The following is an 11915-nucleotide window of genomic DNA, read 5'->3' on the forward strand; positions in this document are numbered from 1 at the left end:
TATATATATATATATATATATATATAGCGTAAGAGCTGTTGTCCTTCAAGTTATACTTTCATACAGAAGAAACGACCAGCTTTGGAACACAGTGACGTCTTGGGGTGCAGTTACAGACGTTGACCACTAGGGGCGCTGTAGGGTTTTCACCGCTTCCTGCGCGAGAGCAGTGCAGCGACGTCGCACTCTGTCATTGGCTGCTTAAAGCCGGGGTCAAACCCCACTGCGCATGCGCAGATGGTCTTACTTTCGGTAAGAAGCTGAAATCTGTCAGGTCGGCGGAGCGTACATTCCCTTTAATATCGCCGGAGTTTTCTTCCCCTAGTCCACGCTAGAGACGCGCTTCTGGCTCCGGGAGGCTCCCCAGTTGGACCCGAACTTTTCGACGTCGGCAGCCGAAGGAAAACAGCAGAGAATGACGAGCAATTTAAAGCGGAAAGAGGAAAGTCATCAGCTGAATGGGGGCGTAAAGCAGCCCACATGGAGCAAAACCTTCAACAGTACCGCTGTGTGGGAGGAGAAGGTCAGTCGGTGTCATTTAACAACCATTAAATGGGAATAAGACCATGTCCGGACGTCATGGCCTCGCTGCTCGTCGCCCTCGAGTTGTCCGCGGAACCACTCTGTGGCCGTGTGTTCGTGTGCTAACGAGCTAGCCGACATGCTAAGGGATTAAGGTTACGAAGGACCGCTATTTCGTCACACGACGATGTTCTGATTAAATCAAGCCGGTTATTTATCCTACTCGGTTATATCAAGCGATAAAGTCCATTAGATGCCTTTTTTATATTGGCAGATTTCAACTTAAAATAGTTTGCTATTGAGGAACCAATAATTGAATTATTCTGAGTATTTCTACCAACTGGTAATGGCAATGTTGAATAATTTCTTTTTCTTTATTTTAGTGAACGGGGAAAGTCTTAAACAGCGTATTAGTGTTTATCCTCGTTTTCAGTGTTTTCATTTGTAAAAAGAAATACGTTTTAATGAGCTGTAAATCAAAGAGGTACAAATGAAACTGTATTGTGAACATTGATGAAAGTGTTATAATATCAATACATTCAGTGTTCCTGTGGTAACAGTCTCTGAAACGCCACAAGTCCACTTTGTTTTCTCATTTGAGCCTTCTGGCGCCTGCTTAGCTGCTCCAAAGTGTCACATGTAATGAAAAACCCAATCTTCCTCTTGCACACAACTCCAACTCGTATCTGATCTTCATTTCAGGAAGGAGACCACACCTTTTAAAAAAAAAATAACATTAATCTGTCATTGGACAATTTGAATTGTCTTCATAAGGTTTGAGTCGCTTTTGGACCATAAGAACACTTTGCTGTCCTAAATTGGGAGGATAACCTCTTTAACTGAGGAAGTTTTAGTAATGAGTTTTTGTGGATACAAACAATGAAATCTGATTTTCCCAACGTGTCGCCAAACATCCCGTTCATCATAATGCAGATATATAGATATTGCAGCGATTGATTAAAAATTAATTCTGTGGATTCACAGATTCTCTAAAACGTGGTCTCCACAAAGAACCATGAATCCCGTGTCTACCTGTGTTGAGTCAGAAATAAGTCCTGACGTGAAGGGATTCTGGTGCTCTGTGTCTGTGTGTATATATTACATCGGGTCAGTGTTATTTAAATCAAGCTTGTGTTTTTGTCTTACAGGATGAGTTCTTAGACGTCATTTACTGGCTCCGGCAAATCATCGCAGTGATCCTCGGCGTGATTTGGGGCGTCGCGCCGCTGAAGGGATTTCTGGGAATCGCCATGTAAGTGTCCCGCGCAGTCAGATTTCTCCCCCCCACCCCAGAGGCTCTCTCCTCCCTCAACGTGTGTTCTCTCCCTCTTACAGATTCTGCGTCATCAACGCCGGTGTGCTGTACGTTTACTTCAGCAGCTTCCAGCAGATCGACGAGGAGGAGTACGGCGGCACGTGGGAACTCACCAAAGAAGGCTTCATGACGTCGTTCGCTCTGTTTCTGGTGAGGATGGTTTTTAATGAAATGATTTTTCTCCTGATGGTCTCACTTTGAGTTGATTAAAATGTTGTTATTTTAAGGTTTAGGTTTAGTTTTTACATTTCTATAAACAACGATTCAGGTGTCAGATTGTTGGACTCGTTGGCGAAGGATTGGTTTTGGTGAGCTCACCTAATGCTTCCTGTCTGATTGCTGTCTCCAGGTGGTGTGGATAATCTTTTACACAGCGCTACACTTTGACTGAGAGGACGCCCGCCCTCCCCCACCCGGGGCGCTAAACAAACATTTCAGTCGAGGAGAAATCGCAGAGGACAGAGGCACGTCGACGCCCCTGCATACAGTATGGCTATTCAGTGTGCAGTGCATCATGGGACATCAAAGATCGATTTCTTTTTAAATCCTGCAAGACCACCGCATTGTTCGAGATCCACTATGACGGCTCCCCTTTAGAAGGCCCCCCTTTGTTTCAGTAACCCATTAATATAAATGTCTCCCTCACTACATCATCCTTTTCTTCAGAACACTAACGGATGTTTGGGTCTGCGATGGAACAGACGGGTATTCATCGACCTCTGTGCTGCCTGAGGAGCACCATGCGATCGTAGAGATGAGTCTCATCCTTGTGTAGTTTATTCAGCTTCAATCAGTCCCTGAGCAGGAAAGGTTGCTTTTCGCCTTTTTAATTGGGGAACAATTGAACGCAACATTTTGGATTCATTAAAACTACCTTTAACGGATTGTTTGTGGTTTCAATGTTAAATAAATGAAAAAAAGTTACTTAAATTTAAACCCTATATTCCTAATTGTTTTTAAGACAAATCTGATACATAAGTAAAATTACTTCGAAGTGTCACGGCAGTGAAGCACATTGAAGGTTATCGTCAAGGTTACTGTATGTCTTTAAATGTTAAGCATCATGTGTTAAGAAAAATCTGAGCTTCCATGTTTTTTAGTGTTTTTTTAATCATTTTTGATCACTGGATAAAAAAACAAGTATTTTCCAATAAAAAAAATTCTGGAAATTGTTATTTCTTTTAAAGGTCTGGTGTCCAGCAAAGGTTTAAAGGTCGGCTGAAATGTCACTCGTGCTAATTTTAACATCGAAAAAAAAAAAACCCTGGCTGCAGCCATCGCTGACATCTGATCCTGTTGCCATGGTTACGTGGGAACTAGTAACCGTCTGCCGCTCGAGGCGGAGAGAAAAGGGCAAACGTTCAGACTCAAGCCGCTGTAACATCGGGGTGTCATTTACTATTCACAGCATTAGTTAGGAGGGTAGAAATGTTATTTTATTCTAACGTGTAGCTTCCGGCTGAGTCTTACAACTTGTTCTGACATTAATTTATACTTAAACTGTAAATTCTGTACAATGTCCATTTTGTCAAAACCACCATGTATTTCACAGATTTATTTGTAAATTATGTTATGCATCGTAACATTTGTCAGTATTTTAGTGAAGAACTCTTAATCACGTTTAATATGAGTTTTTGTCATCGACTGTTCTGACATATGCACCTGAAAGGATTGTATTTTCTGATCAAGTCTTTGGGGTTCATTAAACATGGACTTTATTGGGCCTTCGTTTTCAGATTGCATTGTTTTGTTTTAAATGGATATTTTAGCTTTTTATTTACTCCAATCAGTGGAAACTCAATTCTGCCAGAAAAGCAGCTGGAAGTGACGATGGAAATAATAATTTTCAGTCAGAATCTTAAAATAAATACTCATTAAATGATGCGATATTTTGAATATACTTTGGATTAAGTAAACTTATTTTGAAATACTAAGTCATTGATTTTGATATTCACTTTGAGACAGTCTCATGATGAAGATACATCATTTATTTGACATGTCGTAATTTAAAATGATTTATTTAATTATTTAGAGATACTAAACACAGAATCCTTAATATTAAATATTGAGAAACTACGTTATATTTAAATATAAAGCATTATGAATGTGTTGTAATAATTACTTTTAAACGTTTGTTCGCCGCCATTCATAAAATCGTGACGTAGTCAACAGAAGAAAAGAAACAGTGACGTCGTAAAGCCAGATTAAAAAAAAGAAAAAACAAAGTGACGTAAATCCAAGATGGCTTCTCCCCTCTCCACGATGAAATTCTGGAAGCCGGGTAAGTGCGGTTAAAAGACATTAAACGAGGCATTTAACGTCCGGTTTCCTGGGTTTTAATCATTCACGGTAAAGCTGCTCGTTAACATCGGTCGGTCTTGGTTCCGGTATCGTTTTCGTTCACGTCCGCCTCCCGGGGAACGTTAAAAGTAAAACCTGACAACACTCCGGGTACAAAAGTACGACTGCGGCTCCCTCCGCTCCGTGGCCCCGGTGCTCCGGTGCTAACGGTAAACACCTCCTCTCCGTGCGTCCCGCTGCAGGCTCCGAGGCTCCGGGCATCTCGGAGGAGCGGGAGCTCCACGCGGAGTCCACCGGCTCCCCGGTCATCTTCAACCCGCACACGGCCCTCTCCATCGAGAAGCAGCGGCAGAAGCTTCCGGTCTTCAAGGTTCCGCGCCGCCCCTGAACGTCGCACCGTGTGTGTGTGTGTGTTTCGGAGGCTGTGTTTTAACGTCTCGTTCACTGCGTCCCTTCCAGCACAGGAACAACATCTTGTACCTGGTGGAGAGCTTCCAGACGGTGATCATCGTCGGGGAGACGGGATGTGGGAAGACGACGCAGCTCCCGCAGGTTAAACGGGGGGGGACATGGCTCGTTATCAGCCTCTTTATGCCCACTATGCTTCCCTCTTTCTGGCCTGTTGTGTAATTAATGTCATACAGATTAACTATAATGTCATTTTAACAAATCTGTGATTAGAGGCAAAACAAATATGATTGAATGGGAATGAATGTCGACCTGGCTGCAGCGTGTGCCCCCCCCCCCCCACCACACTGAGGCTTCACACGACCTTGATCGGTGCCCGGCAGCCTCCTCTTTATTCTGCCGTGTCTGCGCTTCTGCCCTGTGACGCTCCCTCTGTGTTTAATCCCCTCAGTACCTGCTGGAGGCCGGCTGGGCTGCAGAGGGGAAGGTTATCGGTGTGACACAGCCCCGCCGCGTGGCCGCTATCTCTGTAAGACCCCCCACCCCGGATGTGCTGCAGGAGATTTGGTCCCCAATGAAGGACACCTGCTGACCCCCCCCCCCCCTTTGTCCTGTTGTTAGGTGGCTAACCGGGTAGCGGAGGAGCGGGGGGCCCTGTTGGGGCACGAGGTGGGATACACCATCCGGTTTGACGACTGCTCTGATCCCCACGCCACGAGGATTAAGGTACCACCACCCCCCCATGTCAGATGTTTGAGGTCTTGGCCTTAGGCTGCCTAGTGTTTGGTTCCTCTTTCAGTGCTTGACCCCCCCCCCCCCCCCCCCCCCCCCCCATGTGCTTCAGTTCCTGACAGATGGCATGCTGGTCCGAGAGATGATGGCCGATCCTCTTTTGAAAAAGTACAGGTACGTGATTGGAATTTAGACATTTAATGTTCTGTTCACGTGTCCCGGTGATGGAAACAAAACTGTAAGAGGAGGCTCAGAGGGGGGGACGCTGTCTTCCCACAGAGACCCTTCTGACAGGACGTTACCATCTGCCTGGTTCCCTCAACGAAGGCCAATGAGATTCCTCCGTCAGCTTTTGGATTACAACAGACAAATACTCTTTTGCATCAAAGAAACGTTTGCGATATTTAAATGTTCCAGCTCGTTATAAGGGAGACGCAGGAGCAGGACCAGCATGCACTGGTGCTGCGCTTCCTCTCCCTTTGTTCACCATAACAACGAGCACCAATGGTCAATTTGTCTCGTGCATATCTTTCTTACTGCTCCTCTATTTCTACGATTGCAGCAGCAATAGAGACGCTCAAACGGAAGCATGCGAAAAAAAAACCTCACTTTTATTCATTACCAAAGCGTTTTGTGGTCGTTGTTTAACCGTGACGTTGTTGTTGTGCTGTTTTCCTCAGCGTGTTGATGCTCGATGAAGCCCACGAGAGAACGCTGTACACAGACATCGCCATCGGTCTGCTCAAGAAGGTTTGTCAAACTAGGAATTCACTCCAATTTATGCTTTGAAAAATGTTGTTTCTTCCTTTTGAAGTTTCATCCCTGACTCCCTCCTCCTCCTCCTCCTTCTACAGATTCAGAAAAAGCGGCGAGACCTGAGGCTGATCGTGGCCTCCGCTACTCTGGATGCCAAGGTGACTGCGTCATTCAGATGAACAGATACACCTGATTAGCCGGAGCAGCGTAGACAAAAGACAGACAGGGGGGGGGGGGGGGGGGGGTCGTCAGATCTCGTTTTACTGACGTGTACAATACTCTGCTGAAGGGAAAGACACATCGAGGCCATGACTGCACTCAGCATTAAAGCAGAGCTAAGCTGCCTGTGACTCACTTCCTGTTTGACTTATTCTTCACTCATAAGTTACTTTTCTCCTTTTTACATAAGATGTCAGATTGATTGACAGCTCATCACTCCCTTTCAAACTAACGGCTTTTATCACCCCCGCCTGAAGAAATTCCACGACTTCTTCAACCTGAACGAGTCCGGGGACCCCAACAAGGACACGTGTGGGATTCTGACGGTGGAGGGGCGCACCTTCCCGGTGGACGTCTTCTACACCGTCAGGTAGTGGGCGCGCCGCCCGGCCCCTCGCCGTGTCACTTCCTGTGAGGGGGGGGTTCTGTCTTGTGACCGCGTGGTTTCCCTCCGCCCTCAGCCCCGTGCCGGACTACGTGAAGGCCACGGTGGAGACGGTGCTGAAGATCCACGAGACGGAGGACGACGGGGACGTGTTGGCTTTTCTCACTGGGCAGGTAATCGTTCTAATGGAGACATTTGAGTGTAAAGGAGTTCTACCCTTTAATCGTTTAACTCACTGTAGACTATAAAGACCCTGGCACTAGTTCTTTTGTCTACTTTCCTCTTGCGTCTCTTTATTGAAACGCCTCCCTCAGGAGGAGGTGGAGAAGGTGGTGTCCCTCCTGCAGGAGCAGGCCCGGACTCTGTCGCGGTACGGCATGAAGAAGCACCTGAGGGTTCTGCCCATGTTCTCGGGTCTGTCCTTCGCCGAGCAGATGAAGGTGTTCGAGAGGACGCCGCCGTCCGTCCGAAAGGTGCGCTGGCTTTGTGTAGAGAAGTGAGACGTGGGTTCATAGTGACCTTTCAATTAGATGCTATTTGGCATCTAATTAGAGCCCAAAAGCATCTGGCCAATCGAAGATTTGCTTTTTCATTTCACTTAAGTTCTGACATGTTGGCAGCGTAATAGTTAAATTCTTCTGTTATTTTAGATCATTTGTTGATGTGGATATCAATGGATAATAATAATCTTTATTTTTATTACAAAAAATTCCCATGAATTTTTGTAAAAATGTCAAGTGAAAAAATTAAATGTGTAATGAATGAATAGAAATGTATGGGCATAAACCTGTTTAAATACATACAATATATTTTGCACATCTCAAGAAGCCCTTTTTATATTTACGTATTTTGGTCTATATATAAAAACAGCAGATAGATCCTAAAATGAAATCAAAGCATGACTTGGTAGCATAGTGTGTCTCTAACTGGTGTCTCCTGCAGGTTGTGGTGGCCACCAACATAGCCGAGACCTCCATCACCATAAACGGGGTCGTGTTCGTCATCGACTGTGCGTTTGTGAAGCTGCGAGCGTACAACCCCGGCACGGCCATCGAGTCCCTGGTGGTCACGCCCATCTCCAAGGCCTCGGCCAGCCAGAGGGCCGGCAGAGCCGGACGCAACCGGCCCGGGAAGTGCTTCAGGCTTTACACAGGTGAGGAGGAGGGGGGGGGCACAGCGTAGCAGAACATCAGAGGGGTGTGCGCTCAAACGCCCAGGTGCACTGCTGCATCCTCTGTAGTGACCAGCAGGGGGCGACTCCTCTGGTCCCATAGAGGTCTATGAGACAATGACTCCACTTCAGTAAACATTGTAAACATGAGTTTATGGTCTCTAGTTCCAAGTCTTCTTCATGCATGATGTTCATTTAGTGAGATATGGGTCATTCCAACTGACTATAAAGCCCCATAAAACATGTATATGCTAATCATGAGTACTCGATGAAGACATTTTTGCACAGACTTGAATATAATGTGCAACACAACAGGCAGTAATTCCCCCCCCCCCCCGTGTTTCTCTCTCCAGAGGAGGACTTTGAGAAGCTGCCGGCCTCGACTGTGCCTGAGATGCAGCGCACCAACCTGGCCCCCGTCATCCTGCAGCTCAAAGCGCTGGGCATCGACAACGTGCTGCGTTTCAGCTTCTTGTCGGTGAGTAGTGCTGGGGGGGGGGCAGAGAAACAGTCACATTAATGGATGTATGTGCTTTAATAGATTTAACGAGACTCTTCCATGTTGACCCCTGCTTTTCGTCTTTCGGAGTGTTTGTCTGAGTTCATATTTTGTCTGACCCTGCAGCCCCCCCCAGCGCAGACCATGGTGCAGGCTCTGGAGCTGCTCTACGCACTGGGAGGTAAGAGGCCTGGGCTGCCAGCAGGGGGAGTACATTAAACGTGTGTCTCCCAACACCGGAGCTGCCTTCAAAATAAAAGCCTAAAAAAAAAAAAGGCAGGTGGAAAGAGGCACGAAAGACCTGAAGCCGTCGGTCGGTCCCTGCAGGTCTGGACCACTACGGGCGCCTCACGGATCCCATGGGCGTGCGGATGGCCGAGTTCCCGCTCAGCCCGATGTTCGCCAAGATGCTCCTGGAGTCGGGGAGCTTCGGCTGCTCCAAAGAGGTCGTCACCATCGCGGCGATGATGCAGATACAGAATATATTTGTGGTGCCGTCCAATCAGAAGAAAGTTGCCGTAAGTGAAAAGGACAACAAAAAAAGTAGTTGTGTGCTGCTTCTGGCAGAAACGCTCTGTCAGCTTTACTTTAATTACCCCGGGTTTTTTTGCCGTCTCACCCGCTAGGCCCGAGAGCACAGGAAATTTGCAGTTGCCGAGGGAGACCACCTGACCATGCTGAATGTGTTCGAGGCTTTCATTAAGGTACACAGCTCAGGCGCTGACGGGGGGGGGGGGCAGACTCAGCAGAAGTAATGAAAGCGTTGCCTCTGATGAAGACTCTTTTCTCCTCTTTCCTGCAGCACCAGAAGAGCTCCCAGTGGTGTCAGGAGCACTTCCTTAATTACAAGGGTCTGCTGCGGGCGGTGACGGTGCGCGAGCAGCTCCGCCGCCTCATGAACAAGTTCAAGGTGCCGCGGACTTCAAGTGAAGGTTCGACGCCTCTTGGGCTCTGGTTAACTTGGTCCCTCAGAACCAACTGGAGAGAATCATTCGAACAAACGTCCACCTGGACCGAAAGAGAAAGTAATGTGGCGCATGGAGTAGTGTGATGTGCTGGGAGCCGCAAAGTTGGTGGTTCGAATCCCGGCTGCCCCAAGTGTCCCCGAGCAAGACACCTGACCCGTAACTGCTCACCAGGCAAAATGTAACGCATGAGTTCTAATGCAATGTAAGTCGCTTTGGATAAAAGCGCCTGCAAAATGACATGTAGTGTAATGATGTCACCATGACGTCACCCTGGTTTGAGCAGTTCTGAAGCCTTGAATTCTCCATCAATAATTCAGCATCATGCTGAAGACTCATAAACTCATGTTTCCAATATTTAGTGAGGGAATAAATGGAGAGAGAAGAATGGTCATCACATGGCTGCAGTAGTACATGTGTAAATGATGTGAATGGACCCTCGCTCTCTCTCTTCTGGACAGGGGACCCTGATGTGATCTTGAGGTGCATCGTTTATGGGTTTTTTGCCAACGCAGCTCGCATCCACCATTCGGGCTCCTACAGGTGAGCGCTGTCCATCCCCCTCCTGCCAGGTCCATCTGAACGAAGAACTACTTCTTTAAATCCCTCTCGTCTGCCTCCCCCCCCCCCCCCCCCCCCCGCCCCCTTGCAGGACTTTACGCGACGACCGCGAGCTCCACATCCACCCGAACTCGGTCCTGTTCGGAGAGAAACCTCCAAAGTGGTGAGTTCAGATGCTCTTCAGTTCTTCTGCTCTTGTACAGAGCTTCTGTGCATTCGATTTGACTTCCAGACTAAACAGAGTTTGCGAAGCAACCCGTGTGAATTCCTTCAGTGAAAAAGGCATTGAAGAAATGGCGAAACGCCGCGTTGCACCGTCTCCTTTCCAGGGTCGTCTTCAACGAAGTGGTGCAGACGGCCAAGTACTACATGCGGGACGTGACGGCGGTGGAGTCCTCCTGGTTGGTCGAGTTGGCTCCGCACTTCTACAAGCAGGCCAAGGTGATCATCATCATACTAGATATAATATCTATACAAACAATACATTCATTTTTAATTACTGCTTCTATTTGATAGTAAAATATGGATAGTTTTTCTATTTGTTCACTTTTTTCGTAAATCTCTCTCTCTCTCTCTCAGCACGGCTCGCTGGCCAGCAAGAGGTCTCGGGTCCTCTGAGTCTCGGCCTCCTCGCCGTGTGAAGGAGGAGGAGCTTCCTCTCAAAGCGGCCACGCGCTCCTCTCCACGTCATTGTGTGTATATAAAGATGAATTGTATAGTTATCGTCCACCTGCACAAAGCCTCAACACGCGCGCACACACACACACACACACATTCTTATGTGGCCGTGCCTGGATGAGATCGAGTGGATATATATCACACACACACACACACACACGTAGCAGTGGGCGGGTCCACTGGAGTGGGCTGGTGTGGTTCTACCTGTACATAGTTGGAGCTTCATTCTTTTTTTAATTGCTGTTTTTTCCTGCTGAATGACAAATGATGTAAGACGTGTGTGTGTGTGAGGACGAGTCCCTTTTTATTTTTTGGGGCTAATTTCCCCCCCCTCTCCCCCCCCCTGTTCCTGTAGCCTGGGTGCCTTTTTTTACGTTTTTGATGGTTTGTTCTTGATTTCTTTCCACACCGTCACACACAGAGATGTATTTTCAGAGGGAGAGGAAGGCCGATACTGTGAAAAACCTGCTTTTACTTTCTCCTGGTTTCCAGGTGGCCTTGTCACCACTCTGTGCCAAGTTTTCTTTTATTTTCCTGTTTTTTAACATTTTTTCTTAAAGATGGAATGTGATAAAACACGGGCGCATTGTAAATGAAAAGCTGTGAAATCAAAAGGAAGATGAAACGAAACGAAGTGCCGTTTGTCCCTGTGGAGACGTCCCAGAGCCTCAAAGAAGCAGCAGCAGCAGCATTCATCTCATCACCGCGCCTTCGTTGTTCCTCTGTGTCCAGGTGTGGGGAGGTGGCCACTTATTTCTCATCTTTATTCCACATTCACAGGCTTGGATTCTTCTTGCTCTCCCGCCGCTGTAGATAATGTGAAATCCAAGCAGAGAAGAACACGCCACTCTGTAGATAGGTGTCCTCAAACGAGATGAACACACTAACGAGGTACCCGTGCATGTTGAAGGGTACTCTGATGTAGACTTTACCACTTATTGCAGACTTCATCACAAACCGTCATCGGACAGTTCTTCCTCACATCTTCAAATAAAGCCTTATTGTCATGACCTCACTGGGTTTGAGCCTTTTCTTCTGTTCCACCGTCTTCATTCCTATAATCGCTCCGTTTAAAAAAAAAAAAAAAAAAAATGAAGTACTTCATCTCATAAAACGAGAAGCAGAACCTAAAATCTACGGAGAAATAGAAGACTTCCTTTGAAACTATAAGAAAGCAGCTGGTACCACCAGAATACATACTGCTGTGTTCAATTTGAATGACCAATTACCACAAACTATTTGAGACTCATCAAAGTATTTATTCCTCTCCACGTTGTTCTTAGAAAAATAACATCTAAAACTGATGAGTCGACAGATGATCAATAAGGTGTCTGTGACTCTCACGCATTGATCCGTCGGCACTTTGAATACGACTTAAGTGCCTCTGAGTCATAGTTCATGTT

General features: G+C 46.8%; 2 protein-coding genes across 2 annotated transcripts; both read left to right on the top strand.

The window, feature by feature from the left end:
* The first annotated feature begins 113 nt into the window (after positions 1–113).
* rab5if (RAB5 interacting factor) lies at positions 114–3572 on the top strand. The gene is made up of 4 exons (XM_037480535.2): positions 114–523; positions 1671–1774; positions 1858–1987; positions 2187–3572. The coding sequence occupies exons 1-4, from the start codon at positions 416–418 to the stop codon at positions 2226–2228; spliced, it is 384 nt and encodes a 127-aa protein (XP_037336432.1). The 5' UTR covers positions 114–415; the 3' UTR covers positions 2229–3572.
* A 326-nt stretch (positions 3573–3898) lies between these two features.
* dhx35 (DEAH-box helicase 35) lies at positions 3899–11522 on the top strand. Its single transcript, XM_037480534.2, has 21 exons — positions 3899–4118; positions 4381–4508; positions 4598–4690; positions 4998–5075; positions 5168–5272; positions 5391–5452; positions 5959–6028; positions 6133–6192; positions 6511–6623; positions 6715–6811; positions 6953–7111; positions 7581–7791; positions 8163–8287; positions 8435–8489; positions 8636–8826; positions 8935–9012; positions 9111–9240; positions 9735–9816; positions 9926–9997; positions 10164–10275; positions 10414–11522. The coding sequence occupies exons 1-21, from the start codon at positions 4079–4081 to the stop codon at positions 10450–10452; spliced, it is 2100 nt and encodes a 699-aa protein (XP_037336431.1). The 5' UTR covers positions 3899–4078; the 3' UTR covers positions 10453–11522.
* The last annotated feature ends 393 nt before the right edge of the window (positions 11523–11915 follow it).

The sequence above is a fragment of the Pungitius pungitius genome, chromosome 1 (genome assembly GCF_949316345.1).
Source record: "Pungitius pungitius chromosome 1, fPunPun2.1, whole genome shotgun sequence".
Classification (NCBI taxonomy): domain Eukaryota; kingdom Metazoa; phylum Chordata; class Actinopteri; order Perciformes; family Gasterosteidae; genus Pungitius; species Pungitius pungitius.